Raw genomic sequence first — 27,376 nt, forward strand, 5'->3', positions numbered from 1 at the left:
GGTTGTGAGCATGACATTTGAGTTACTTCTGGGACTTGAAACCAGAGCATTGTAAAGGCAAAGAAGTTCTGTCAGGCTGACCTCAAGACATCCAATAACTGAAGCAAGAGTTGAGACCAAACCTTCAGCCTTTTCAATCCATTTATGATAATCAGTGTTATGCACTTGTCCTGGGTTCAGCTATAGCAGTCATTTTTCTCCTGCTTAGTAGCTGGTGCAGTGCTGTGTTTTTTTAACTTTCAGCCTGGGAACAACGCTGATAACACTGATGTTTTTAGTTGTTGCTAAGTAATGTTTATTCCAACCAAGGACTTTCTCAGTCTCATGCTTTGCCAGGGAGGAGGGGAAGCCGGGCGGAAGCAGAGACAGGACACCTGACCCAAACTAGCCAAAGGGGTATTCCATACCATGGCACGTCATGCCCAGTATATAAACCGGGGGGAGTTACCCGGAAGGCCCAGATCACTGCTCGGGTCGGGCTGGGTATCGGTCGGCGGGTGGTGAGCAATTGTATCCTCTCCCCTTGTTATTTCACTAATCGTTATTATCATTGGTGGTAGCAGTAGTGGTTTTGTATTATACCTTAGTTGCGGGACTGCTCTTATCTCAACCCGTGGGAGTTACATTCTTCCCATTCTCCTCCCCATCCCTCCGGGAGCGGGGGGAGTAAGATGGGGGGGGGGAGTGAGCGAGCGGCTGTGTGGTTCTGAGTTACCGGCTGGGCTCAAACCACGACAGCACTATTTGCTTTACTGGTGAACATTTAAGATAGGGCCTAAATGTTCTCAGCAATGTTCACACATTGCTTATAGCACTCTGGAAAAAATTCTGAACAAAATCATAATTCATTCTTGAGCTACAGCACTATTAACATCACACATACAGATGAAAAGGTATTGCGTGGCTGAGCTCTTGGCTGACTTATGCAAGCAGAGTTGGTAATCCACCAAGGATTGGAGTGGCCTTGTTGACTAAGAACAGCAGACACAGAGACCTCTACATCTGCTTACAGAGAAGAGGAATGGTGATCTGTCTTGAGTTGCTAAATCCATACAGAAAGGGAACTTACCAAGAGTCTTTCACTGCATCTCATGTCAATAAATTTGGCTTAATTTTCCAATAAAGAAAATTAAGAAGGGAAAGTTCTGCAGAAAACAATCTTATAGTTTGGAACATGATAAGAGTGTCATCTGTTCAATGAGAGGGCCAGAAAATCACTGACAGCTGGTGACCCTCCATCTTTTGTAATGCTACTTACAATCTCCGTGCTTCCTTTATCACTTCTTTCCTTTTACCATATCATTCACTGTATATTGTTTTAAATTAGACTATAAGTTCACTGGGAAGAGGGCTTATTTTGTTTAAAGCACACCAAAACCTCAACTACACTTAAGACTGTGAGGTGTTCATGAAGTGACACTACTAACATTGTATATTTTTGTTGTCATTAGATATTATCATGTTTTATTTCTCATGGTTTCACTTCAACTCAAACCACTTTTTGATTTATACATTTATCTACAATATCATCAATACTATCTACATAATATCAAGAATTCTAAGCTCTTTATTAAGGTTCTTCACAGGGAAAGCAGGGCTATTCTCTTTTTTGTTTTGTTTTATACGTGAAAACAGCTGCAGATGTCATCACTCTGTTCAAAATCATCTACTCTCATTTCTCTTTCAAATTCATTGTCCATCTTGATGAGGCACACCCTACCACAGTGGTGCTCCCCACTAGTAAATCATCAACATTTCTTCTATCCACTTTTTTCCAACTGATTATAGCTTGTCTACAATATAATATTAAAACCACTAAATTTAGGACGGATGTGATGATCTGTTTATTTTTTTTCTCATAAGAGTTTGTAGAGGGTCCATCCCTGACATCTTAAAAAAGAAAGACATCAATGAGAAAATGCAGAGATAGTCACGTCCTCCAAATCTATTTGACTGTGTTCAAGTCTATTCATTCAGCTCAACTGTCGCCTGTTTTTCTTTTTTCATTGTGTGAGATTCTCAAACTGGCTTTATGGAGTTATGCCTTCTTGGTGTCCAGGTATATAGATAGACTGCTATAATCATGATAAGCAGCTATGCATCTGTAGATTTAACATAACTGTGCACAAATATATTTAGCTCTCTGGAGAGGCTAGCTAATGAGAACTGACTAGCTGTATTTCTTTTAGGATTGAACTAATAAAATTTTTCTGTATTTGCAGTGAACTAAGAAGTGCTGTCATGTGTGGTAACAGGATTAACACATGTACTGATATATATCTGAGTCCTTAGATTCTGAGATTACTACTCCTTCTTATACAAATTTTCCTCCCCTACCTGGCTTGATCACTTTGATTTCTGTTCCTCACCTTTCTGACACATGGTTATTTATTCTTTTATCTATTTTTATCCAATGACTAATTTGTTTCTCAAATACCTTTCTGAAATAATTTTATTATTATTTCTTCTCCAATCAGCTTTCACTCTAAGTGCCGACAACACCAAATACTAAAATGTATTTCTGTAACTAAAGGTTATAGCAACTTTGATGGGCAAAGAGTACATCTGCAATTCAACTGCAAATCTGCAGAGTTGAGATGTTTAACTTAGCCATCCAGTTCAACTTTATAGCTTTTTTGGTATGTCTACACTTGACAATGGCACTGTACAGAGGTATCCAAACTGGTTTATTCAGATCTGGTTCCCAAAAGTACTGTAGCTGCATGAGCCTTCTTAGCAGGACAAACTACCCTTTTCAGCAGCTCTATAAAACACAACTATATCGCTTTCAGTGGCCAGGCCAATTCATTGAGAAATAGAAATCGCCGTTACATTGCATTGTTCAGTATAGACACATTCAGAAATTCTAAGTCTGGAAAGAATGGTTTACTCAGGGTGGAAATCCTTCAACATAGATAAACTTATCTGTTAGACTTCCCCTAAGCGGGAGAGCTACAACTATTGAAAAAAGAAATGGAAGGAAAATATCAGAAGAGTACACGTATCTACTCTGGCTGCCCTTTTGTAACATAAAAACATACACATTAGCTGCTCATGTATAAACAATATAAGCATGCTTTCTTCTTGCAATGCAACAGTTACTTTAGGCTAACAATAGCATAATTGACAATAGAAACTAAATCAAGATCTTTTCAGTATTTCAGTCTGAGTCATACTGGTTTAAAATTTTTCATTCTAGTATATTTTAATGTATCAGTAATTATTCCCTCTTGTAAGATCTCTTATAATCATTTTAACAGTTGTTTGATGTAAAGAGGTTTCTGGTACAGCTATCACTCTACCTGTATGCATCCTAGATAGCCATGTTGAGCAGCTATGTGAACAGCAGTATTTCCATCCTGGTCAACTTCATCCAGTGAAATCCCCTGTTCTTGCATGAACTGAAGAAGCCACAGAAGGATTTTCTCCTAGGGGGAGGGTGAAGGAGATGTCACAAAAGAAAAAAAATAATGAAAACCTGTATGTGCTAGATTAAGGCTACTGTCTTCTGTTACTAATACTGTCCATTAATTCCTTGTTTTCAGTCTCTCTTAATTTTGTAGGACTTAGTGTATCATGGGTCTGCCTCGTTTGTTTGTTTGTTTGTTTGTTCTCTCCTTCCCTTTCCTTGGAAATAAGCTGAAGTACTTTGTTTTATAAAAAGACATACTAGGAAAAATATGAGTACTGTAACACATTCTGAAAAATTATTCACTAAAAAGCATGCATGCCTGTATGTTGCAGGGGAGACCTGGGGAAGAAAAGCCTGTATGTCAATCTGAAAATTAACATGTGAAAGTTGGTGAAACTTCACAAGCCTCTTTGGAAAATTAAAGTGGGAGTATGTGCAGATCACAGACTCGAGCAGTTAAGATTCTTCAAATCCATCACCATGCCCCAGCTCTGGGCTGTTGCGCAAGAGGAGAAGCAATACAACTAAATCCAGGAAATCCCTCTACCTTGAGTTCTCAGTCTATTGACTAATTGACTATTTGCAGGTGACTGCATATTGGGAAGGATGGGAAAACATGAACTGCAAACTTGGAAGCAGAAGTCTGGAAGCCAAAGCTGAGGTGCCAACTTAATTCTTTTCGACATTGCTTTTTGTACATGCATGTCAGTGTAATACACATTTATACGGGTATTCTTTTCTAACAATGGAGAGTTTATATGATGTGCACTAAGCTTATTCTATTTCTTACTTTACCCAGAAGGTTTATTTGGAAAATCTTCTTCTTTCTAGGAACCTTTCATGCCTCTCCAGATGAAATTTCATTGTGCCCTGCTGAATGTGATATATAATGAAAATCTAGAATTAATCTACATATTACATAAAAAAGTGAGGTCTATTAAAGGATAGCTGACTACAGCTGTAGTTACAGTTTTTGCATCTGAATAGCTGAAAAGAATAAATTACTTTCTAGCTTAAAACTTTATTTAAAAATATTTTTTCTTATCTTCCATTGATATGGATCATGTGTTACACTGGCTAGGAGCTCTAGCTCAAAATGGTTTTGTAGATTGTAGTCTTGGTGAGGCAAACACCAACGCACAGACTGAACCTGCAGTACCTCAGTAGCTTCAGCGATACTAAGTACATAATCACTCACAGTCAGATACATGGGCCTGTAAGGATGAAATGTACCTAAATGAAACAGTAATGAAAACATGTCTAGGACTCTGAGCAGTAATCAGGTAGGAAAGAGAAAGAATAAAAATCAGGAAAGGAAATTCTAACTAGTAACCTTAGGCATAATCCTCTTTTTTTTTTGTATAAAAGTACCACAGAAATTTCAATGTCAAGGAAAAGGAGATGGATCCTCAGACTCTTTTAGGTCTCCTCCAAATGATTCTGCCTATTCAAGCACCAGGATCTCTGCTTACTGCTTCAGAGGGTAGTCTGACTGGAACTTATCTTCTTCATATTTCCACTTTAACAGCAGTTTTGTTTTTACTACAGGGTGAAGGGGTAGGTATTTTTACTTCTCCTTGGCTGACTGCCCAATATAGCTGACAGCCAGCATGGAGAGATGACTTCAGATCACATATCCCTTTTAAAATTCTTTTGAGCAATTTCTCCAGATGCCTGCGGTGTTGGCCAGCAGTGAAGAAGGATTACACTACTCCTATGAATTGCTCTTATGTTTTAATAATTAAAAGATAAATATTTTAGCAAAACTCCTCTGTAGAATTGGAAGACAACTACAGCTTTGAAATCATGTATTTATTTGAAACATAATAGGAACCAGAATGTTAAGCATGTTCTGTAATTTTATGATCACAATCAGCATGGAGCAAATGATGCTTTCTAATCATTTATCTTATCAACACAGAAATCAAGTTCCTAGAAGGCTAAATGCAATCATCTGTACTTAGGACTGTCTATGCATCAGCTGATCACAGGCACAAAGTTGGAGGCCTACTCAAACGGTTCGTGTTACGCTTAAATGACTATGTTTTTTAAGAAATGTACTCTTGACAAAAACAAAACAAAACAATCCAGAACAAAACAAAAACTGAAACCCAACTATTTTCTTCATTTACATCTAGGGAAAATAAAAAATTATATATGAAAATATGTATCGCTTTAGTAACACTCACATTATGTATTTGGGACAAAAGTGTTCTTAGGAAAAGGTTATAGTAATCAACTCAATTTACTCAGACAAAATGAAGATAATAATAAAATTCATGAGATTAAGATAATGGAAAATAATCACATATTTTTTATGTAACAGGAACTGATAAATACCGACAAATTCTTTAGCCTATTTGATACTTTTAAGACCTACGATGGCTTTATGTTGTAGCAGTGGTTAATACCTCTCTGGCATATTCTAAACCTACAATAATTCAAACCTCCTGAAAATAAGATGCTGGGAAAATGTCACAATGCGTAATTTCTACTTTGTGACAGACTGCAGACTTTGGCTCCACCAAAGCCTTTGGCTGGCTTTTGGAGCAGAAACAACAGCTAACAAAGACCATTTAAATCATAAAATAGACTACAAAGGGAAGGATTAGCACAGTGAAGAGGACCAACTCTAATCTTAACCCCATCAGTCAATATTAATTAAATAAGATGCCCTTCCCAGCACCCCTTCACCGTAGCAAAGTGAGTGAAAACAACACATTATTCTTGCAAAAATGACATTAGACAGGAAGTCAAACATCCTGAAGGTGAAAAATAGGTGTGGTGTTAGATATTCACATACCTGAATGTCACATCGTCCTGCCCATTGTGCTACCCACACTACACCATTGTCAAGTGGTGCCTGGAACCCTTTCTAGGTTCTCAGACATGCTGTAGCCCTGCCTCCCTGAAGTCCCCTTAGACTGTCTGGAGCTTGGAGGCAACAAACAAATGGCATTCCCCACATTCTGCTTATTTTCTGTGGTAGTCCATGCTACCACAGTATCCATGTTGGAAAGAAATTACTGCCCTGTGAAACTCTTACGCAGGAACGACTACTGTGTGCATCTAGGACTGCACCATCATTTCTTCCTGTCACATGGTGACTGTCCCAGGCATAGCTGGTACACAGTTTACCACGTACCCATGACTTATGCCTGACATGGAGAGGACTGCCAACAACCATGGTTGCTTCTTGCATCATCTTATGCTTAAAGAAGCCCTTGCTAGGAGGAGTAGCTAACCAGGCTGCAGGTTGACTTTAAGGTCTTCCTATCTTCCACCACATGAACTTATGCAGTTCCTCTCTCATTGGAAAATGTAATATTTTTGAGATGTCTTTGGAGTCAGGCCATGACTGTGGTTTGATTACCTTTAACTTAGGAGCTTTGCTACAAGCTCCCTTTTGCTGCCCATTCTAAATGATATTTATTGAAGAAAAATATGGTGGGCATGTGTAATGCCTGGGGAAACAATGGATGGACTGACTCTTTTAGAAAATGATTCAATAACACGTCTTCCTTGTAAAAATATTACTCTTGTAATTCTGACAAGACTAGTGTTTACATGGATTATCTCTCATGTAAGTAATGGTAAAATCAATTAAAACTTTAAGGAAAGCGCCAGCTACATATTTGAATTTCTCAAAGATTTTTTTGTTGGTCTTAACACAGTTGGGTAAGACAGTCTGGCAAACATTCAGCCTCAACATTCCCTCATGTTTGCAAGATGTTTATGAATTATATACATATTAAAAAAAAGATAATTGCCATTACATGTGAACTTTCTTTGGCATTCAGCTAACTAAGAAAAATTGGCAGAAATTTATATATCACCTTTTTAAATTTCATGGGTGGCTGGTGTTTCTTAACTGGTAGATCTTCCATCCTTCTCTGAAAAGAATCTATATAAAGGGTCCCAGATCTGTTCCTGGCAGTAGACAGCATAGCTGACTGAAAAAAAACCCCAAAGCTCACTGGATTTAGTTTGTATAAATATTTTCAGAGATGAAGACAAAATTAGGCTAATCAATTGAAGATATGAATGTAAGTTCACATGAAACTTTCTTTTCTAGACTTTTTCTTCCCAGTAGCAAACACGCCTTTCTTGAATCCAATCCTGATCTGGCTCCAAGCCTCCCTAAATTCAGTGCTAGGTTTACAGGCCAAACTTGCTCTGGAAAGCAGGACACAATCAATCAGTATATTCAGCAGGGTCCGAACTTGCACTGGTAACATCTGCATAGTAGGTGAATGGAAAAAAGGTGAAGGAGGTCTTTGCATAGCATGAAATCAAGTGTGCCTGTATGCCTAATGAAACAGGAAGACAAAGGGTAGACTTCCAGCTCAGCCTTCCAAACCTGCCGTCTCTTTCCTTCCCCCTCCAGTAAATTCATGCCTGGACAGGATCAGTTAACAGCAGAAATATGCCACCATAATACTATGGCACTGAATGAGACAACCACACTTGTACAGGCAAGGAAAAGATCATTTTCTTAGTGGTTACATTTTGCTTGTTCTCTCTTAACAAGTAAAGAGAAAAAAAGCATTACCACAAAAATAGTGGGTTTTCTCTGTTTATTCTTAATCTCTGTTGAAGAAACTGAGTGATAAACTGGCCCATCTGCCAAAGAGATTAGAGAAAAATAACCGATCACTATTCCTTATATAGAAGATCCTGGAGAAAGTCTGTTGAACAGGGGTTATTGCAAGGTCTACTTAGGAAAAACAGACTTTGTGGGATGAGAATGTGGTGCAATTAAGTGGTATATGTTTCCCTAGACATTAGAAAAGTGCTGAAATGCTGTATTTCTTGTGGTTTCTCATCATTAGATTTATAGATAAGTGAGGTGTGGAACAGGATTGATTTACAACATATTTTTATATGTAATTCTCAATAAAACTGGCTAGAAGTAGGCAGATGATGTTCAAGTTTCACCACACTTCACTGCCAATATACTGAATTCCTGAATTGCCACAATTTGCCAAATTTTTTTGAGATTAATCTCTCCTGGAAAGAAAATGTGAACTATCCCCAAATGTTTGATGATTTTCTGATGTGTCCTAGGAGTACTCTAGGGATCATGACAGCTCATCTCCCTAGATGTTCTTGAGACTGATAGGTTGGCCTAATATGGCAGCTAATCTTCTCCTAGCCATTACTTAAAGCTTAAACAAACAAACAAACAAACAAACAAACAAAGAACACATCCTCCACACACCCCCCACCCCCTCCCTCCCCCAAATTTAAGAGGGAAAATACTGTAAAAAATACACAGATTAAGTGCGAAAAGATTTTGCTATATTTGAACTAAGAACACCAGTAATTAAAAGCCATAAAATGATAAACATGCTTTACATTGAAATTGTTCTATGAGCATCTAAATAATCTATTTAAAAAAGTAAATTAAAGTCATACCTGGCCATAGCAACCCGCATAATGAATAAGGCTTGGGTGGTCTTTTGAGCAACTTAGTTCTGCAATAGCTTCTGTTTCACTCACCATCCATCGAACACACTCCAGCTGGCCATTCTAAACAAATACAAAAAAAAGAAATTCCAGCTGTTTCTGTTCTAAACACATCTACTAAACCAGGAAAAGTTTAGTAGAATTATTAAAATATTATGGAATTCCAGTTTGTTTGAAAATGTGTTATCTGCTCTCATGTAATGCACTTGTTTATCTTGTTGTCCTGTATCAGTTAAGGTTTGGCTATTGATTACAGTGAAAGCGGCAGCATGAAAGTGGCAGTCAAATAGTATTACATACACAACCTGGTCCTGACTTTCAGACTGTTCAGAGAAAAAACATTGTTCTGTTTCCATCACTTGTACAGCAAGGCTCAATGACTAAATAAGATAATTTGCTGGAGCAGACTGAACAGTCTCCCTACCAACTCAAATATGCACTAATCACTAATGAAATCCATGCTTCCTAAATTATTCTTATGTATGTAGTATCTGAACACCTAATCCTCATGGATTACGACCTATCTGTAATAGATACTGTATAAACGAAAAAAGGAGATGGTTCTTGCCTTGAACACATTTACAGCCTAGTCTCAAGACTCCCAGGCTGCTATGCACACTCCCAGTAGTTTGCAAGCTACTGTGAAGTGAGACGTAGATACTTTGGAAAGAGATGAACATTTTCTTCAGAACATGCTTGTAGCCCAGTGTAAAGGCAAGAGTTTTTAGCAGCTTTTCTTGCTGCAGCTTCTTTTCAGTGATGGTACCTTGCTAAATGCAGTTTTGCAAGAGCCACATTCCAGCCTGCGCTTACTTCATTTTTCAGCTCTCATGTTCATAAAGCCTATTATATTCTTTATAGCTGAAACAAGTATTTCAATTGCTCAGTCAAAACCTCAGAGAGGTCAACATACATAAATATAAAAAGCTGTTTGTGTACATAAAATGAAAAAAGCTATCATGAGAAGGAAAGAAATATCCATTTAAAGTTTCACTTTTATTTTTATAAAAACAAGGAGAAGAATGTAATAAATATTAACCCATTTAAAATTACATGAGAGAAAGAAAAACTGGAATAAAATTAAACTAATATTTATCTTATTCCTTCCATATGTGATGTATGTGTATAAACACAAAAATGCACGCCATTATACTTTACTTACTTTCCTCTTTTTCTCTCAATTTCAATAATGAAGCGAAACAATGAAACTGCTTGGGTTTTTTTTTTTAGTACAAAAATCCCCCTTATTATGTTTGGGTTCAGATATTAGCAAACATGACTAACTAATAATTTTTTCTTTTGTTTTCCTTTGTATCACAACTGAGTAAAATATTTTTGTATTTTTTAAAATTAAGGTAAAGAATTAATAAATTACTTGCTAAATAAGACAATTTTGCTTACGTGGAACAGATTTCTCCACAGATAGTTGAAATAAGTTATTAACATGACAGTGCGACATAACAGCACTCCATTTTCACTCTCTAGCTCACAGCTAAGGGACAGAAAGAGATCTTTTATCAAAATAATTAGTTTTAATTAATTAATTCTTTATTAGGAAATGTTATGCATCATCACTGACTTGTTTAAATTCTCTTGCATGGAAATTTCTGTTCCGCATACAAGTTTTCTTGTAGAATACAGGTGCATGCCCCACATGGTGTAACATTCTAGAACTTAGAATGGTATAATGTACAAGCAAGAAGAATAAAGTCCATTCTATCAGTGCGCAAAACCACTCTGGAAGTAAGACTCAAGGACTACAAAGTTTAGTTATGCCAAATTACTTCAAGGCTCTCACGAAATTTTGCAATGATGCAGGTCAAGTCCAGCCATGCAGGTCATTAGAAACACTTGGGCCTGAGCACTCTCACTTTCGTGAAAAACTCCATTACATTTACACACATTTCTGTGAATGTCAAAGCACGCTCAAGTATTATAAAAACTAAAGGAATCAATCATTAAAAAAGCCAACCTTTCTGGAGAAAAAGACAAGAGATTTTATTGGATTATAAACACAATATATATGAAGGTTGAAAAAAAAAAAACCCAAGAAAGAAAATAGTTTCCAACTAAAATTGTAAGACTTTAAATTGGCAGACTGTAACTGTTTAGTTTGGACATGGGCCAAGATATTGAAGCTAAATACCTTACCTTTCTAATAGCATTTCGTTAGTACAACTAGCTATAGTTTAGGTTTATACTCATACGGCTTGTCTCAGGAAAAAAAAAACCTCAATCCTGAAACCTTGATCAGGGCCGTAGGTGATTGAAAAGACGTCTCAAAGATGCAGACCTGCAAATGTGGAATCCACCAGTCCTCTATCCATTTCTAAAGTTTTCCCAGGAAGTAAATAACAATAAAACCCCAGAAGAATATGAAACTCTTGTATTGTATTTCACCCCTTTCCTTTTTTCTTCTTAAGGTATTTAGTGGATAAAAGGAATGGCATTCAACTATTCAATGTCACCTACTAAAGAACCAGATTCAGTACGTTTAACTATCAGCCTTCCTGTGCACCACTGTTTTAATTTAGTGCAGCAACAACAGTAATTTTCACATTTTCCTACATAATAAGTGCAAGATCCTACACCTGGGTTGGGGCAATCCCAGGCACATCTAGAGGTTGGGCAGAGAAGTGATTCAGATCAGCCCTGTGGAGAAGGACTTGGGGGTATTGATGAGAAACCGAACATGAGCCGGCTTCAGTGTGCGCTCGCAGCCCAGAAACCAGCTGTATACTGGGCATCAAAAGAAGTGTGACCAGCAGGTTGAAGGAGGTGATCCTGTCTCTCTACTCTGCTCTTGTGAGACCCCAGGCTGAGAAAGTTGGGGCTGTTCAGCCTGAAGATGAGAAGCTGCGTGGAGACCTCATAGCAGCCTTCCAGTATCTGAAGGGGGCCTACGAGGATGCTGGAGCGGGACTCTTCATCAGGGACTGTAGCGATAGGACAAGGGATAGCGGGTTTAAACTTCAACAGTGGAAGTTCAGGTTAGATTTAAGGAAGAAGTTATTTACCATGAGAGTGGTGAGGCACTGGAACAGGTTGCCCAAAGAAGTGGTAAATGCTCCATCCCTGGCAGTGTTCAAGGCCTGGTTGGACAGGGCTTGGAGCAATCTGGTCTAGTGTGAAGTGTCCCTGCCCATGGCAGGAGGGTTGGAATTAGATGATCTTAAGGTCCTTTCCAACCCTAAGTCTTCTATGATTCTATGATTCCATGATTATACAGTGGAGACAAAGACTAGCTTACCTTTATTGCTAATCCAGCTGGAGTTAGCTGCTCAATGTTTCGTTCATTCAAACAGTCTTCACCCATCAAAGAAGTGAGATGCTGCAGGCATTCTGCATGTCCCTTTGATGCTGCTACATGCAACAGATTGTTGTCATACTCATCATGGATCTTATCCAGATTATCTGCCGCTAAATGTGGCTGTTAAAAAAAGCATTATGTTAGTTACAACTAAGGATAAAAAGATACACAGAATATTAAGCCTTACATCCCAAGACACAAGCCAAATACAAAGATGTTTCCTCATAGGAATGTTCTTTTATAACTCAAAACCAGGAGCTTTTCACCTCCCTGTACACAACCTGGCTACTATTAGCAAAAGGATAGAGATGGGATCTGCACTGGCTTGATTCACTTGTAGTTTCTCTTTTTCATGCAATTGTCATGCAACAGTGCAAGATCTTGAGTAGCTTTAAGTCTTTGTACTAGTTTGATTAATAAAGTAGCTGCAAAAATACCTACATTTTCATAATTTCTCTCTATTTTGTGTTTGGTTTCTTTTTCTTTCTCCCCCCTCCCCCATTATATTGCTGAACTACAGAATGCTTGAGGTTTGAAGAGATCACTCGGAGTCATCTTGGCACCTGCTCAAGCAGCGTCACCTAGAGCATGTTGCTCAGGTTTATGTCCAGATGGCTCCGGAATATCTCCATGAATGAGACTCCACAACCTCTCTGGGCAACCTATTCCAATGCTCAGTAATGAAGTCCTTCCTTGTATTCAGATGGAACTTCCTGTGTTTTAGTTTATACCCCTTGCCTTTTGTCCTATCATCTGGCACCACTGCAAAGAGTCTGACTCCATCCGCTTGACTCAGAAAGATATTGATGAGTAATTGAGCAGAAAACATCTATGACTCTTAAAAAAAAATTCCCGATTAATTTTGCTTATCACAAATGTGGCAGCTTGCATGAAGCACCATCTATAATGAAGTTAAAACACATGATGGAACACATGTGGTACAAATGTGGTACCTTGTTTCCATGAAAAAAACTTGTTGGAATATTTACAAGAAGTACTACACAACCATGAGCTAATACATTATTTCTGCTCAAATCTAATTTTTAGACAAAACAATTGGACTGAGACACTCCAAAAAGAAAACGAAAGACAAAAGATGGAGTTAAGAAGTAGCAGTAAGTTGTGCAGACTTGCCAGAGTATAGCTCAGTAAGTCTATTCCTCTCAAAAGTTTTGAACAGTTTGGGAAAAATATGCATTTCCTTACCATCTATCTACCTATGATGACGTCCTTTTCCTCTCCCCATTCCTATTTTGGTAATTTAATTTGCTTTTGTTTCTTACTGAGCAGTCTAATATTCTCTTGTGCCTTAGTCTAGCCTTCGAATATCTGCCTTTGTTCTTGCTGCAATGTTAATAGCGTGCCTTTGTGCTTGAGCTAGACTGGTAAACAGAGAAGCTAAACAAAAATCCAACAAAAACAGTGCTTATACATACACTGTGCCTCCACCAGCTGTCCTGAGTGGAAATCACATGCTCTGAATCATTGTGTTCGCTTACATCTAGTTACTTTGGAAACCATCACTGATAGCGCCTGATCACAGTGCTAGAATTTACTAAAAAACTTAATATGGGTCAGAGGCCAATGAGGCTTTAGAGAAAGCTCCTGCCTGTGAATGTCGTGGCAACAAGACAGCATAAACACTCCTGAATAATAATCAGAATACAACAGAAGCCCCTCTGTTCCCATCATCAGGCTCTACATAACTGAGGTAAACCAGCAATAATTGTACAAAGCGACTCACAAATGTTGTTAAAGGCAAAACACAATTAAGATTTAAATTCAATATTTAAGTGATTCAATAGCTAAAATGCATGCCTTCTATATGATTTCAGTGTACTGCATACACTAGCAATATTGGCAGTCTTTACATAAAACTAGTATCTTTGTTTTGCTACATATTTGGTTCAAAGACTAAAACTTTCCATTTGGAAGCCCATATGCTCAATTACTAAGAAGCACACAAGATAAAAAAGACAGCATTTCAAAATATGCGCTTCATCAGCTTTGCTGGCTTAATAAACCACATCGCCCTTATTCTTCTTATGAAAAAGATGATCCTTACCAGTAAAGATATTTGGCCTTCCTTTACAATGTTTAAGATGCTCTTAATTTTTTTCACCTCTTCGCTCCTCTCTTCTGGGCCCCCTACACTGCTCCAGTTCATACTCAGTTCCTCTAGCTGCTTGTTTTCTGCCACTGCTGTCTGCAGATGGAAAGTTCTCAGGTGGCAGTTTGGCACAGTCTTCTCAGTTTTGTGAGCATGAGGATTAACAAATGTCCTGCTGAGGAAGCCCTTACCCCGGGCTTCAGATTCATGGACTGAGCTACACTTCACTACAGGCTGGGAAAGCTCTAATTCTTCTGTTAAATGCTTGTGCTGATCAAGGACAATGGGCTGGGTTTTTCTCAGCTGAGAGCCTTTCACTGGAGACAGCACACAGAACTGTGTGCTGCTGGCAGGCGAGCTCTCTGTGTTCGCTGCAGAGCAGGTCTTGCTGCTAAGACCATTCACTGTTGAACACACACCCAAAAGTTTTTTCTCAGAAGCTACCTTTGTAAAAGGAACAAGTTGCTGGCTTGATTTAATATAAGGCACATCCAAAATTTCATCCATATCCAGGTCATAGTGCTCCAGCTCCCCAAGCAGAACAGCGGGCTCAATGTTTTTGCTTTTAAGGCTCTCTCCTTCTCCTGGACTCTGGTCATCACTTGGAGGTGCAGATTGAGAGTCATTGCCTTTCTGATATTCTCCCTTCTGGTTCTTCTGGTCATCACTTTCATTGTTCTCAGAGCTTTCTGGCTGATGCTTTAATGGGGAAACCCTCTTCACTGGTCTGAATTTATTGCACACATCTGCAATTCCTGTTGGTTTCTGTGCATTGCCGATAAGAGCTGAGACTCCACAGTTCCAGCTGCTGCTGGAAACTAGAAAAATGGAAGAATGTGGTTTAGAAGTGATTACTACCAGACATGTGACATGATACAGCATGCTTTAAAGATATACCTGACCAAATACTAGAAACAAGAATTAAATTATGACATGCCACATTCATATCTAAGCAGCTTTAACAGCATCTCTATCAAAACAACTGAAGAATTTGAGACTCCCAGGAAGAAACTTTCTTCAAACAGGACATAGATTGTAACCAATTACAAATAAAGTAGTTCTAATCATGTAATGGACATCAATAAGAGCCTAGTGGAGTTTACAGTGGTCCTGTCCAACTATGCTGGTTTGCACTCTGCTTTTTTTTCTCGCACAGAGATACATCATACGAGTAGGATTTTCTGGGAGGTCAAGAAAAGGGTTAGTCGAAACTTCTTAGTGCATTTGTTTTAACAAAAGTAACAATGATTTGATTTATAAGGCTGTTATCTCTGGGAGATCTATTTTTCATACAAGAACTGGAAATTCATATGAACAGTGACTGACAGCTGGGGCTGTTCAGCCTGGAGAATGGTCAGAAGGAATCTTATCTTTGTGTATAATTACATGATGGGAAGCAGTGAAGAAGGGGGAGTGAGTCTTTTCTTCACAATGCCCACTGACAGGACAAGAGACACTGGGCTTAATGTGAAACACATGAAAATTCATCTTGAATGCAAGAAAATGCTTTTTTACTGTGAGGCTGGTCAAACACTAGCACAGGTTACACAGAGACATTGCAGAGTTTCCATCTGCAGAGATCCTCAAAATCCAACTGGACCGTCCTGAGCTTAACCTGCTCCAGCTGACTCTGCTTAAGGAGGGCTTTTGAACTACATGATCTCAAGCAGTTCCTGCCAATCTAAACGATTCTGTAATTCTTTGGTCTGAAAATTAACCCTACTTATTCAGGCATGATGCTTCCTTTTCCACTTCTCTCTGTGTTGGGCTTCTCTAACAAGATTTTCATCTTTTATATATATAACCTGTACACACACACACACTCCTCACACACATACCATTGCTCTGGACATTCCAGACCATTATTTCAGTGCACTGCAGGATCTGGAGTTTGACCAGTGAATCTGACTTGCAGATAAGAAAGCAAGCTCAAGATACCTGAACTCTTAATCCTACTGAACTTGAACTTAACCCTACAGAAGTTGCACTCTTTCACACAGTCCCAGAACTCTGTGCCAGAGCTCTCCTTATTTTGTTATTTTTGGTTGAGGGACAGCACTAAAACCACTAAAGCCTTTAGGCAGTTTCTATGCCCCTTTCAAGAGTTAATGCATTCTGAAAGGCAAGAATACTGTTTAAAAAAAGCAGATTTATTACACATGCTAACTGCATAGCAGTGGGATCTAATTTGTGGTCAAAACACACAATTTGCCATGAACACCTTCCTAAGGAAACAGATATATACACTTTCAGTGCAACATTAATGTTTGAAGTGAAGGATTAGTATCGCTTAGCAGTTACGGATGTCTGAAAATTACCTTAATGCTTTTGGAAGTGCTTAAGAATACATTTCCAAAGAAGAAATAAAAATAATAATAATCAAAAGGCATGTAACTTAGTGGGCCAATACAAAGAACACACTGTACTGACTTATTTATGTATTGTATAAGATTCTAGGTTCAAAGGCCTACACTTTTATGTTGGTTTTATTTACATGTGAAATTTTTTCCAAGTGATACAGGGAAATGGATACCATATGTTTCCCAGCTGTTTTGTTCTGACAGGAACTATTAAGCGCTCAGTATGGAAATGAATTCTGTCTGAGTTTTATGAAAACACTGCTTTCAACACAGGGGTCTAGACAGAGGAAAAAGCATCAACATTTTGTTTGTCGTCACTTTATTTAGGCTTACATTTATTTTGTTGCTTGGCTTTCTCCACTTTCTAACCTTAACAACACGTATTTACATAAACCAATGATGACAAAATTATAAAATTGGACACTGCAAAGAAGCAATGGCCTTTGTTACAAATCTGTCTTGGATCATTGTGAAGTCATGTATTTCTCTTTCCTTTCATTACAGTTAGAGCACAGTAAGGTACTTCCGCTTTTCTCACTGTTTTTCTTCCCAACGTCCCTTTACAAACACTGTTTATCCAGAAACGAAAACGGAATACAGAGAACGGTTAGCAATATTTTTATGGATTTAGAGACATAGTCTTCACTTAACTGGGATGATGAATTTACTTGCATCTAATAAATGATTAGAATATGGCATTTAACCACATAGCAGCAGGGAAGAAAATAAGTCTGACTGGTAGACACAATCCTTCTTTGTGCCATTTTCTACTTGGTTGCTGTACAGGCTGCATCAGTGCTTAAGCAATAACAGCATGGTTACATATGCTGCCTATACATACGCATACATATATACATATATACATATATACATATGCATATGCATATACAGCATGCTACAGAGCACTGAAACCATAGGCCAGAGAGGATCAAGGCACGGCTTGAATCTCTGCTACTCTCTTTTCAGATGCTTGTTCCCTGAAGAAGCGAAAGCAAGTGCTGCCTATGTCCTCCAAAGCACCAGCACAGCAGGAGTTATGTGAGGAGTCTTCAAGAACTGCTCCAGGGAAAAAACTTCTTGCTCATCTCTCCAAACTTACGAACTCGGGCAGAGGTCATTGAAAGCCTGGGTCAAAAAAATACTGTTTGATTCTGTTCTAAACAACAGTAAAGGATGGCCTGAGTTTAAGGAAGGGAACTAGAATGTAGAGCAGCTAGCCTGATTCTAGAATCTGACAAATAATTCTGGTATAATCTTGGATAAGCCACATCTTTTCTGTGCACCAGTATCTCAAATGTAAAAGATGATGACAATTCTTTTTCCAACTATGGTGTCAAAATTATTTCTTTAACTTTTATTCATTAATATGCAGATTTGGACAGTCCCATTGAAGTAAAATGAGAGAGGAACATAAAAACTTGAGAGACTTCATTCATATCAGTAAAGAAGGGTTGTGCTGCCTGATAGACCTGATGTGCTAAAACATTTCCTTTGCACGAAAGAAAATAGTATCTGATGAAAACCTGTACACATCAAATTTGAAAAGGTTGTTCTTCACCATATATTGTGCTCTATGCTCTTCGTGAGGACGAGAAAACGCAAAATGTGAATAAAGAGGCCTGAACGATTGTTTTTAGTTTTTGAATTTGTTTATTTATTTATTTATTTATGTATTTGTAGGTGTCCTAAAATTACTGGGGGTTAATAATAAAAAAAGGGCACAATTAGGGAGCAACTTCTCTTGCAATTTAATCACTTCATCAGATTTTATCTTAGAAATCAATATTTACCTTGAACTTTCTAAAAAAAATCCTTATAACATGTTTCAAATTGGAATCATCTGTTGACTTCAGAGCATTTTTCAACATCATCTCTGTATCTAGGGCAGGGGGAGGCGAGAGGGGGAATTATGTCTGGTACATAAGCATCTGTAGAATTATAGGGTAACTATATGAGTTTTGTATAACCACCAGGAATACCTCATGCCCAGACGAAACTTTACCCTTGTGACAGGCAGTTTCTGTGATACTTAAAATCTAATGCCAAACATCAGAATACCTTTAAATTGTCCCGAGTATAATGAAAATAACAAAGAACTCAGCTTTTACTTTAGCTTTATAAGGAAACTACCACTGAAATTCATTGCTGGTGTGTGCAAGAGCCTGTCTCCCTGGCGTATGGGTACAGGAACATTCCTTAAATTATGACGGTTTCATGAAGTTTACAGCACTGGTGACACAAATAGGAGGTGGCAAAAGGGTGCACATCACATGTCACTGTCATTACAAAATGAACTGAACATACTGCAGAGCAGTATTTGTAGATGTTGCTATGCCAGATCTTCATGAACCCAGAATGGCTCACATTCAAAGAGCACGACTGCCTGTGGAAATGGTCAAACTCCTAACAGTGTGTTTCTGTCGCCATCACCATGGACTCATTTAGGTTTATGCCTTGGCCAGTGTTCTGTAATGACGAATGCTGCCGTTGAACAGCTGGGACATACAACAGGCAGTGGTACTGACAAGCAGGAAACTGGATGTAAAGATCTGAGCCATTTGCAGATCAGTTGGGGAATAAGTCCATGTTGCGCTACTAGGTCACTTCACACCTACACACCAGTTTAACGGGAATGAAAAAGAGCATCTATCCACTCCTATTCTTCCATAGGGGGCAAACAGTGATCCCTATTACTATGCTACATCCCTCAATGAAACCCTTGAGCCTTTTTAGCTTGCTATCTCTGTTCCTTTTCAGGATGGAGAGCAGTATCTTATAGTAAACTCCACTGAAACACTGTCCAGGAGAAAAAAACATATGACTTCCTTTTATCCAAACATTTATCAGTCATCAATGACATTAACACTTCCACCTAATGACCTGACCTTTATCCAGGCTGTGCTATCTCTAAATTCTCTGCATTTCAAACCTTTTTTTCCATACTTGTGCAGTCACAAGCTTCGGTAAAACTGAATAATGGAGAAAAATGCACTACTTGAGCTCTTGTAAGCCCAGGGTCTATGGTAAGACTACCTAATAGATCTTTCAATAGTCTGTGAACCTCTGTGGCTGAATCACAGTTATTTCTTGCTGACAAAGAAGTGGGGAGCATTGTAGTTGCTTCCCTAATAACACTACCCTGAAATAATTTGGTTGCAATGTTCTTTACTGCAGCATTTATTTGGAGAATAGGTCCTTGAGTGACAAAGTGTAACTGGAACTGCTCTAACCACAAGAAGATGGTCAAGATGGCCTTCAGAGGTGACTTCTGACTTAATTTATGCTATAAATTAAGACATAACCACCCCGAAAGAACACTGCCTGCCTGCAGGTAGTAACAAGACTGGAAACAAAGTGCAAAACTGACAAAGAAACAAGAGAAGACACCATCTGGGAGCCTTTATCTCAAGACCTTGTCAGTATGTACTTGGAAACTCCCAGCATACAATTCTGGAGGTACTCTTCTGCTGAAAACACAAGAAACTTCTTTATCATTTAGACTTCAATTGTTCACCGTCTAAAAAGTGTAAAGAGGAGGACCTTGGGAACTACTGACCAGCCAGCCTTACCTCTGTGCCTGGGAAGATTGTGGAATAGATCCTCCTGGAAGCTATATGAAGACATATGGATGAAAGATAGATGAGTAGGGACAGCCAAAAAGGCTTTACCAAGGGAAAATCATGCCTGGCTAATCTTAATGGCCTTCTATATTAGAGCAACTGCATTAGCGTACAGGAGAAGAGCTGCTAATGTAATCCAACTCAGCTTCTGTAAGGCCTTTGACACAGTCTCCCACAACATTCTTACCCCTGATTTGAAGAGATAGGTTTGATGGATGGCAACGTCCAAAGAGTTGCAGTCAACAGCTCAATGTCCAAATGGAGATTAATAACAAGTGGTGTTCCTCATTTCTTGAGTCAGGACTGGTACTGCTCAATGACTTTATTAATGACATTGACAGCAGGATTGCGTGCATCCTAAGCAAATTTGCAGAAGACACCAAGTTGAGTGGTGCAGTTGGTCTGCTTGAGGGAAAGGATCCAGACGGACCCTGCGTAGGCTTGAGGGCTGGGCCCGTGTGAACCTTATGAAGTTCAACAAGGCCAAGTGCAAGGTCTTGTACCCTTACAGTGAGGATGGTGAGACAATGGAACATGTTCCTCAGAGAAGCTGTGGCTGCCCCATCCCTGGCAGTATTCAAGGCCAGGTTGGATGGGGCTTGGAGCAACTTGGTCTAGTGAAAGACGTTCCTGCCCCTGGAAGGAGGGTTGGACTAGATGATCTTTGAAGGTCCATTCCAATGCAAACCATTCTAGGATTCTATGATTATATAAATGAGAACAAACTCTGTTAGGTTGACTCCGTTGCTACAACGGCCAAATGCATTCAAATGGGTTTCTTTCACCTAAAACTCTTCCTCCTTGCTTTAAAAATTCACTTGTTGTGGAGTTTACTTCCCTTTCCTTCATGATCCATAAGGAAGCCTACAATTTTCATTGACAACTACCCATACCTATTAAATATTTTTTTAAATGCAGTATTTCACTGTATTGTTCATGTACTATATAATCATTTAGGGGCCTGCAGTAAGTAGGCACAAAGTTTCACATTTGGAATGTTACTGTCCTGTGAAAGAAATGTTTGAGCTTCTTCCCTGTGATATGACTTCAGCACATACTCTTTTATGTGCTCTCATCAATTAAGACTTGTACTCATTCCAGGTCCATTTAGAGCACTGTGAGTCTGACTTTGTATGTGGACACTGAGGTGTTGCCTATACTAGGGAAACTTTTACAAAATTCATCACGGCTGTTAACATAAATTTATCCCCAACACTGGCAGGAATACTGGGTCTTCAAGGGATGGAGGAAGGGATGTCCCTTTCAGATAAATGCATAATCAAAACCAGTTCTGAATATTTATTTACTGTTTTATTAATATCACTGAAATCATATTTAACAATTTTAACTGAAGGTGGCACTGTCTTACAGTTTTAATATATTAATAACTTCCAGAAATACATTTTAGGGTTCTTTTATGTAAGCTCTATAGCATGAGAATTAAAGAAGAACTCTGAACAGATAAGAACAGAGAGGGTTTATTCCCATTTAAGTAGAATTAGAAGCTACTCTAAAGAAGAAAGATAGGATAAACAGGGTAAATAATAATTCATCCTTTTAAGTAACAATGCATTTTCCAGGTGATTCAAACGTTAATACAAGCCTCAGTGAATTAACAATTTTTTTTTATTTTGGCTTGAGGAAGAAAATACAAAAGCTGTCATTTCTAAAGTAGAGAATATAGAAGAGGAAAAGAAAATGTAAAAATAAATAAACTGTGTGTACCATTGTCCAGACTGAGCTAAGGATGCAAAATGGAAGTAGTAAATAAAGTCTACCGAAAAATCAGAAGAGGTCATTCTGGCACAAAATGTGTAAAACAGGAAGAGGCAGGATGTGAAAACAAGGTAGAAAAGGAGCTTATATAAAGGTATCACAAGTGTCACTGCATACTAATTGTTGTTTTTTCTGAGAAAATTCTTCAGTATTCTACCAAGGAATTATCCAATCAATACTGTACTGTTTCAGACATATTTATCTGTGAGGTATTTCAAGCACAACAGTGATATTAATGCCATTTAACACTGCCTCCAAATCAAATTTTGCCTTAATTTTCCTTATAGCTAAAAAACTACAAAGAGCTTGAGACAGAAAGCATGTGCAATTTTATATTCACTGATTTATTTATTTTCCTCAAAAAGGAAACTAATCTGGGTAATTTTGTGAATGACATTTACTTTGGTACTTAATAGAATGCAGAAGGATAACTGCTGAAGATTAAAGATGAACTTCCTTTCATCAACCTGTGAATAAAGGTCTAGAATAGGATATTGTCCTTATTTGAGACATACATTTAATGACAATCAAAAGTCATCATAGCTGACAGAATATACTTCAACAACTATATGGTTCAGTGAAGCTTGTGGAACACAGATGTCTTGAACCATCTGCCCAGAAAGAAAGCAACCAATTTCATGCTTAATAACAAAAGCATAAAAGACTGATTTTTGTTTCAATTAATCATTCTACATTAGTCAATGCTGGAAATCAATGGGCAGGCTGGCTAACACATCATTTCAGAAAAATTAGTTAGATAAATCCATTTTTAAACTACACTCTTTAATTTTTTATCTTTGAAGATGAACAATGTCCACCTTAGTGGTTAATATGCTAGCTAAAAAGATAACTCTTTTGAAGCATAATGGTAGAGAAAATAACTACCCTTAATCATGCTTTATTGTGGGTAAACCAGGATTTGCCCTGTAGCTTTTCTCCAATCTCATGCATCTTTTACCTTGTAATCTGGGGGTACTGACTCACATACTTTGGCTCCAAAGGTCCCTTAGAATTTTCCTGAGTCAGAATTCCCTAAAATCCAAGGAAGAATGCAAAGGAGTCAAGACCGAGATTGTACTGACTGCATGACTTCCATGCACATCTTGCAGAAGGGTGAGGAAGGAACCACAGGACCTTCCCACTAGTACAGACCACTGGCCCGTGTTGTCCAATTTAGGGAAGCGACAATGCGAATTTAGGTAGGAAAACCTAAAAATGCTCCATCGCTGGTGGTGTTCCAGGCCAGGTTGGACGGAGTCTCGGGTGACATGGTTTAGTGTGTGGTGTCTCTGTCCATGGCAGAGGTGTTGAAACTAGATGATCTTAATGTCCTTTCCAACCCTACTCTATGATTCTATGATTCTATGAATATGGAGGGAAGGACAGTGGAGGACAGGAGGAAGACGGAAGTAGAATGAGGCGGGAAATTGAGAGGGGTGAATCAGGGGTCCTCTCCCTTTTTGCTTCTTTCTTGCATCTGCTTGCAGCAGGTAATACTGCATGTGCTATCACTGCTGTGCCGTAAGTGGGCAGTAACATGGCAAACAGGTATGTTAAGATCTTTGCTTCCTTCTATTGCCAAGGGCAGTGGCACACAGCTGTGGTGACCCGGCCTTTAATGGCTCTGGTAGAAGAAGTAGCTCCCATAAACTTTTGACTTAGTTACACACCTTGGCAATTACAACTCTCTGAAAGAAAACAGAGAAATAAAAGTTGCCAAAGTATAGTGCAGTTCTTAAAGCTTTCTACCATCCCATAAATTCCAGGTCCTGCATTTCTGTTATAAAAGTGTTCGATGAAACAACATTAATGGAAGTTCAATTAAAACATCAGAAAGCACAATAAACTTTTCATAGCTCAACAAAAATGCTTCTCTCACCAATTCATTTCTGCTTCATCACGAAGAGAGAAACAAAAGTGGATTAATCTGATTTACAGAGTGAAAACCAATACTAAACGCACTTTCTGTCAGGGGGGAGGGGAGAAGGTCTCCAGCTGGTTCTCATATATATGCCATGATTCTTCATTTAGTTTACACTATTAAACTAAAAAAACTCAGCTTTAATCTTAACTATTACAGTATGCCTTAGAGTAGATTCTATCATGTAGCATCCTTGATACAGTTTCAGACTCTGGCAAAACATCATCCCTCAAACTGGTCATGGCCATATGGGTAGTAAATGTATCCAACATTTTTTCATTGGCGCCTACATTATTACGTCTTGTCACCAATGGTTTCTCGGGTTTTCAAGTAAATAGTTGCATATACTGTGGTTTGGATCTGCTGAGATGAAGCCTTACGTTTATCTGTATACAGCCAAATCCTTTTTTGGAACTTTTTTTCATTCTAATGAACTAACATCTGTTGGGGAAAAAAAAAAAAGCAAAAAAAAGAAAAGAAAAAAAAAAAAGTCATTTTTCCAGAAAGCTATACAAATATTAGAGAAAACAAAACAACAGAACACTGCCAAGACGCTAGTGTTGCCAAGTTGTACACGATACAAAGCAACCTAGAAAACTATGGGTGGACAGAAGTGGGCATCATACCTGATCTGTCTTCATTTTGTGAATCACACCTTCTACACAATTCTGGGATGGTCTTGAGAGAAGTTACAGAATACTGTAAAAAAGGAAAAAAATGTATATAAAGCAAAATTTAAAAAAATAAAAAGTAATGCTTTCAAGAGTTCCTGATGTTGTAGGCACAGCCTATATCTACCAACCTATGGGTACTTCAGCAGACTGATGGTCTTCTCAGGCTGCACAAGAAAAGCAGATGACATCTGCTTTTGTGTCCCACCTTGAGGGATACCAAACAGACTTGCAAAGCTACAGCGAAGTGTCTTCCCACCTCAGATTTCTGCTTCCTGCAGATCACCATTATTCAAATCAGAAACACATTTTATATCTATCTCCATCCTTTCCATGGGATGCAAGATACCTCGAAGGTGAGAATAGATCTGCGCTTCAGAGTAAACATCAAAGGTCTCACTTCGCCCACCTGGGCATTTATTATGGTGATTATACTGTTAGATACTTCATGCTTAAAAATTAGAATTCAAGCTTTCCCAAATAAATACATAAAAATAATGCAGAATATTTGTGCTTGCAGAGTATTAAAATATTTTGTATTTGTAGAGATCTGATTTCAGAGAGATATCCATGTACATACACATAGTAGATGACAGGCTCATTTCTCTAACCTAAGCTTTATTGAAACACATTTGCATTATTACTTTGATGTGACAGGATATGCCTGATATTAATCAGTATATTATTCTCTCAATTCATCATTAAAATGGAAAGAAAATGGGGACAACATATGTATCTTACTAAAGAGACATCTTTTTCTTATAAACTTGTGGAATACCCTTGGTAAGACACATGATCCAGTGTTAGAAAGCTACACTTTCTGACATACAGAAATTAAGTTACTTAATAGCAAGCCTTCCTCAATTAAATGCTTAAATGTTACAGGAATCTTCACTTAAACGGATGAAAATCATTATGTCTATGAAAGATCAATGGCTTTGCTCATATTAAAAACCCCCCTATTAAAACCAGTATTTAGGAAACTAAAACACAAACCTTCACATAGGGTTAGCGCAACTGAAAATTTTTAAGGAATATATAAACACCATATGTTTTCAAAGAAACAGATATTTTTAGCTGGTGTGCTATTGACCAATGAAGCAAAACAACTACGTATAAAACCACATAAGCTTTCCATACAAAAAATAAACGGCCATACATTTTCCTGTTTTTTGCTGACAGTTCGTTACTCTGAGTTTGATGTGCTTCTAATCACAATTGGCAATCTACTCCAAAACAATCTGAAGTCAATCTCGCGTGACCAATTGTAGAAGTAATTTACTTCTCCAGCGCAAGTTTAAGACTGTTGCTCAATCAATTGTAGTTACTTTATTAAGCCCCAAAAATCTCCCATGCCTTACTTTTTCCCTTGTTGGTCTGCTTCAGGAGTGTATTGAGAAAGCTTACCTACAACAAGAACCTCTCATAAGTATTCCCAGGATCAATACTAAACTTCTTAATTAAAATGGGTAGCAGTATACCACAGAAAGCACACCACAGAACTATCCACTGATTCCAATCTTCATTAAACAAGAGGTAGTCTAATTAGGCTGTGGCTGCAGGATGTGACATCCTAAAGCGACAAAGAGCGGGAGAACAGAGACAGTGGGAAAAATGCTACTAAACACAAATTAATACAAGTTAAACATACACATGCACAAACACCATGTGCTGTGCTTCACTCTGGTTATTGTTTAATAAAGATTGAGTTTTAAGCTATACATCTTGCTATTTCAGCACAAAGACTCAGAAGGCAACGGTGAACTAGTCTGGTGAGGTTCTTAAGAGAATCCAAGAAACATATCTCCAAGGAATATGGTAGCTTCATAAGACCAGCTGGTGCAGTTTAAACTATTATACAGTTTGTAACTCAATTAGAATGAGGCCTTTTGTATTCCATTGCTACGTGTTTTGTCAGGCAACCTCAAAAACAGAAAGCCATTTTTCTTTTTGTCTTTTTTCCTGTTCTTTCCTGGAAGAACAGATTTCCTTTCTGTTTCAACATTGCACTAAAATGTATCCAGTTACCACCTCCCACCACCACAAATCTATTAAATGTTATAAATTTGATTACTCATTTTAAACATATTGGTTTGATTTCATTAACAGATTTCTTCCCACTCACCTCTATCCTCAAGAAGACTTTCATGCATTTACATTTCTGCCATCTATATTTTGTGGTCAAAATGTGGAGAACTGGCTTTTGATCCAGGAAGCAACTAAAATTGCTCTTTAAAGTGGACCTTTCCCAACCATATGCACAATCCATTGCCAGCTCTTCCCTCTAGAGCTGCTTTCTCTCATACATTTATCTCCAGCTGTGATAATCAGTAATATTTGTTAGCTTTTTTTTTCAACAAAAAATTTCAAGGTTACTGGAGGTATCGCAGAGGGATTGCAAACGGATTGAGATCGCAACCCTTCCCTGGAACAGAATTTTAGACTTAATGCTTATTCAGTGGCATTTAAAATAGGTTATTTCCCATGTTTCATTTATTAATTTTAAATTATTCTACATACAAAATTAAATACCATTTCTTACATTTCACCATTAGAATAACCAAGTCAACCAGATCCAAGGGCCATGCCCAAAGGCGTAAGTGACAATGTGAGAGCTAAGCACATCAAGTCACTTCCTTAGTCAATGCTTACTCTAATCTCTGGTGTTTAATCAAAGTGTGTTGTGGTTGATGGTTAAATTCAGCAACAAAACTAAAAGTTTCTTCC

At 38.1% G+C, this 27,376-nt stretch overlaps 1 protein-coding gene across 8 annotated transcripts in view; it reads right to left on the reverse strand.

The window, feature by feature from the left end:
* SNCAIP (synuclein alpha interacting protein) overlaps positions 1-27,376 on the reverse strand; it is an 86,399-nt gene that overhangs the window by 18,494 nt on the left and 40,529 nt on the right. For 7 of the 8 annotated variants that reach the window (XR_003989154.1, XM_030470138.1, XM_030470141.1 and 4 more), the window contains exons 3-7: positions 24,605-24,677; positions 14,257-15,119; positions 12,132-12,311; positions 8,831-8,944; positions 3,303-3,428 (exon numbers count right to left, since the gene is read on the reverse strand). Coding sequence is in view for 7 of the 8 variants with exons in the window: in XM_030470138.1 (XP_030325998.1) it covers positions 3,303-3,428; positions 8,831-8,944; positions 12,132-12,311; positions 14,257-15,119; positions 24,605-24,677 (1,356 nt within the window). In the remaining variant the exon portion in view is untranslated. The remainder of the gene's footprint in view (positions 1-3,302; positions 3,429-8,830; positions 8,945-12,131; positions 12,312-14,256; positions 15,120-24,604; positions 24,678-27,376) is intronic. The other variant, XM_030470142.1, reaches the window with a different exon arrangement.

This window comes from Strigops habroptila, chromosome Z (genome assembly GCF_004027225.2).
Source record: "Strigops habroptila isolate Jane chromosome Z, bStrHab1.2.pri, whole genome shotgun sequence".
Classification (NCBI taxonomy): Eukaryota; Metazoa; Chordata; class Aves; order Psittaciformes; family Psittacidae; genus Strigops; species Strigops habroptila.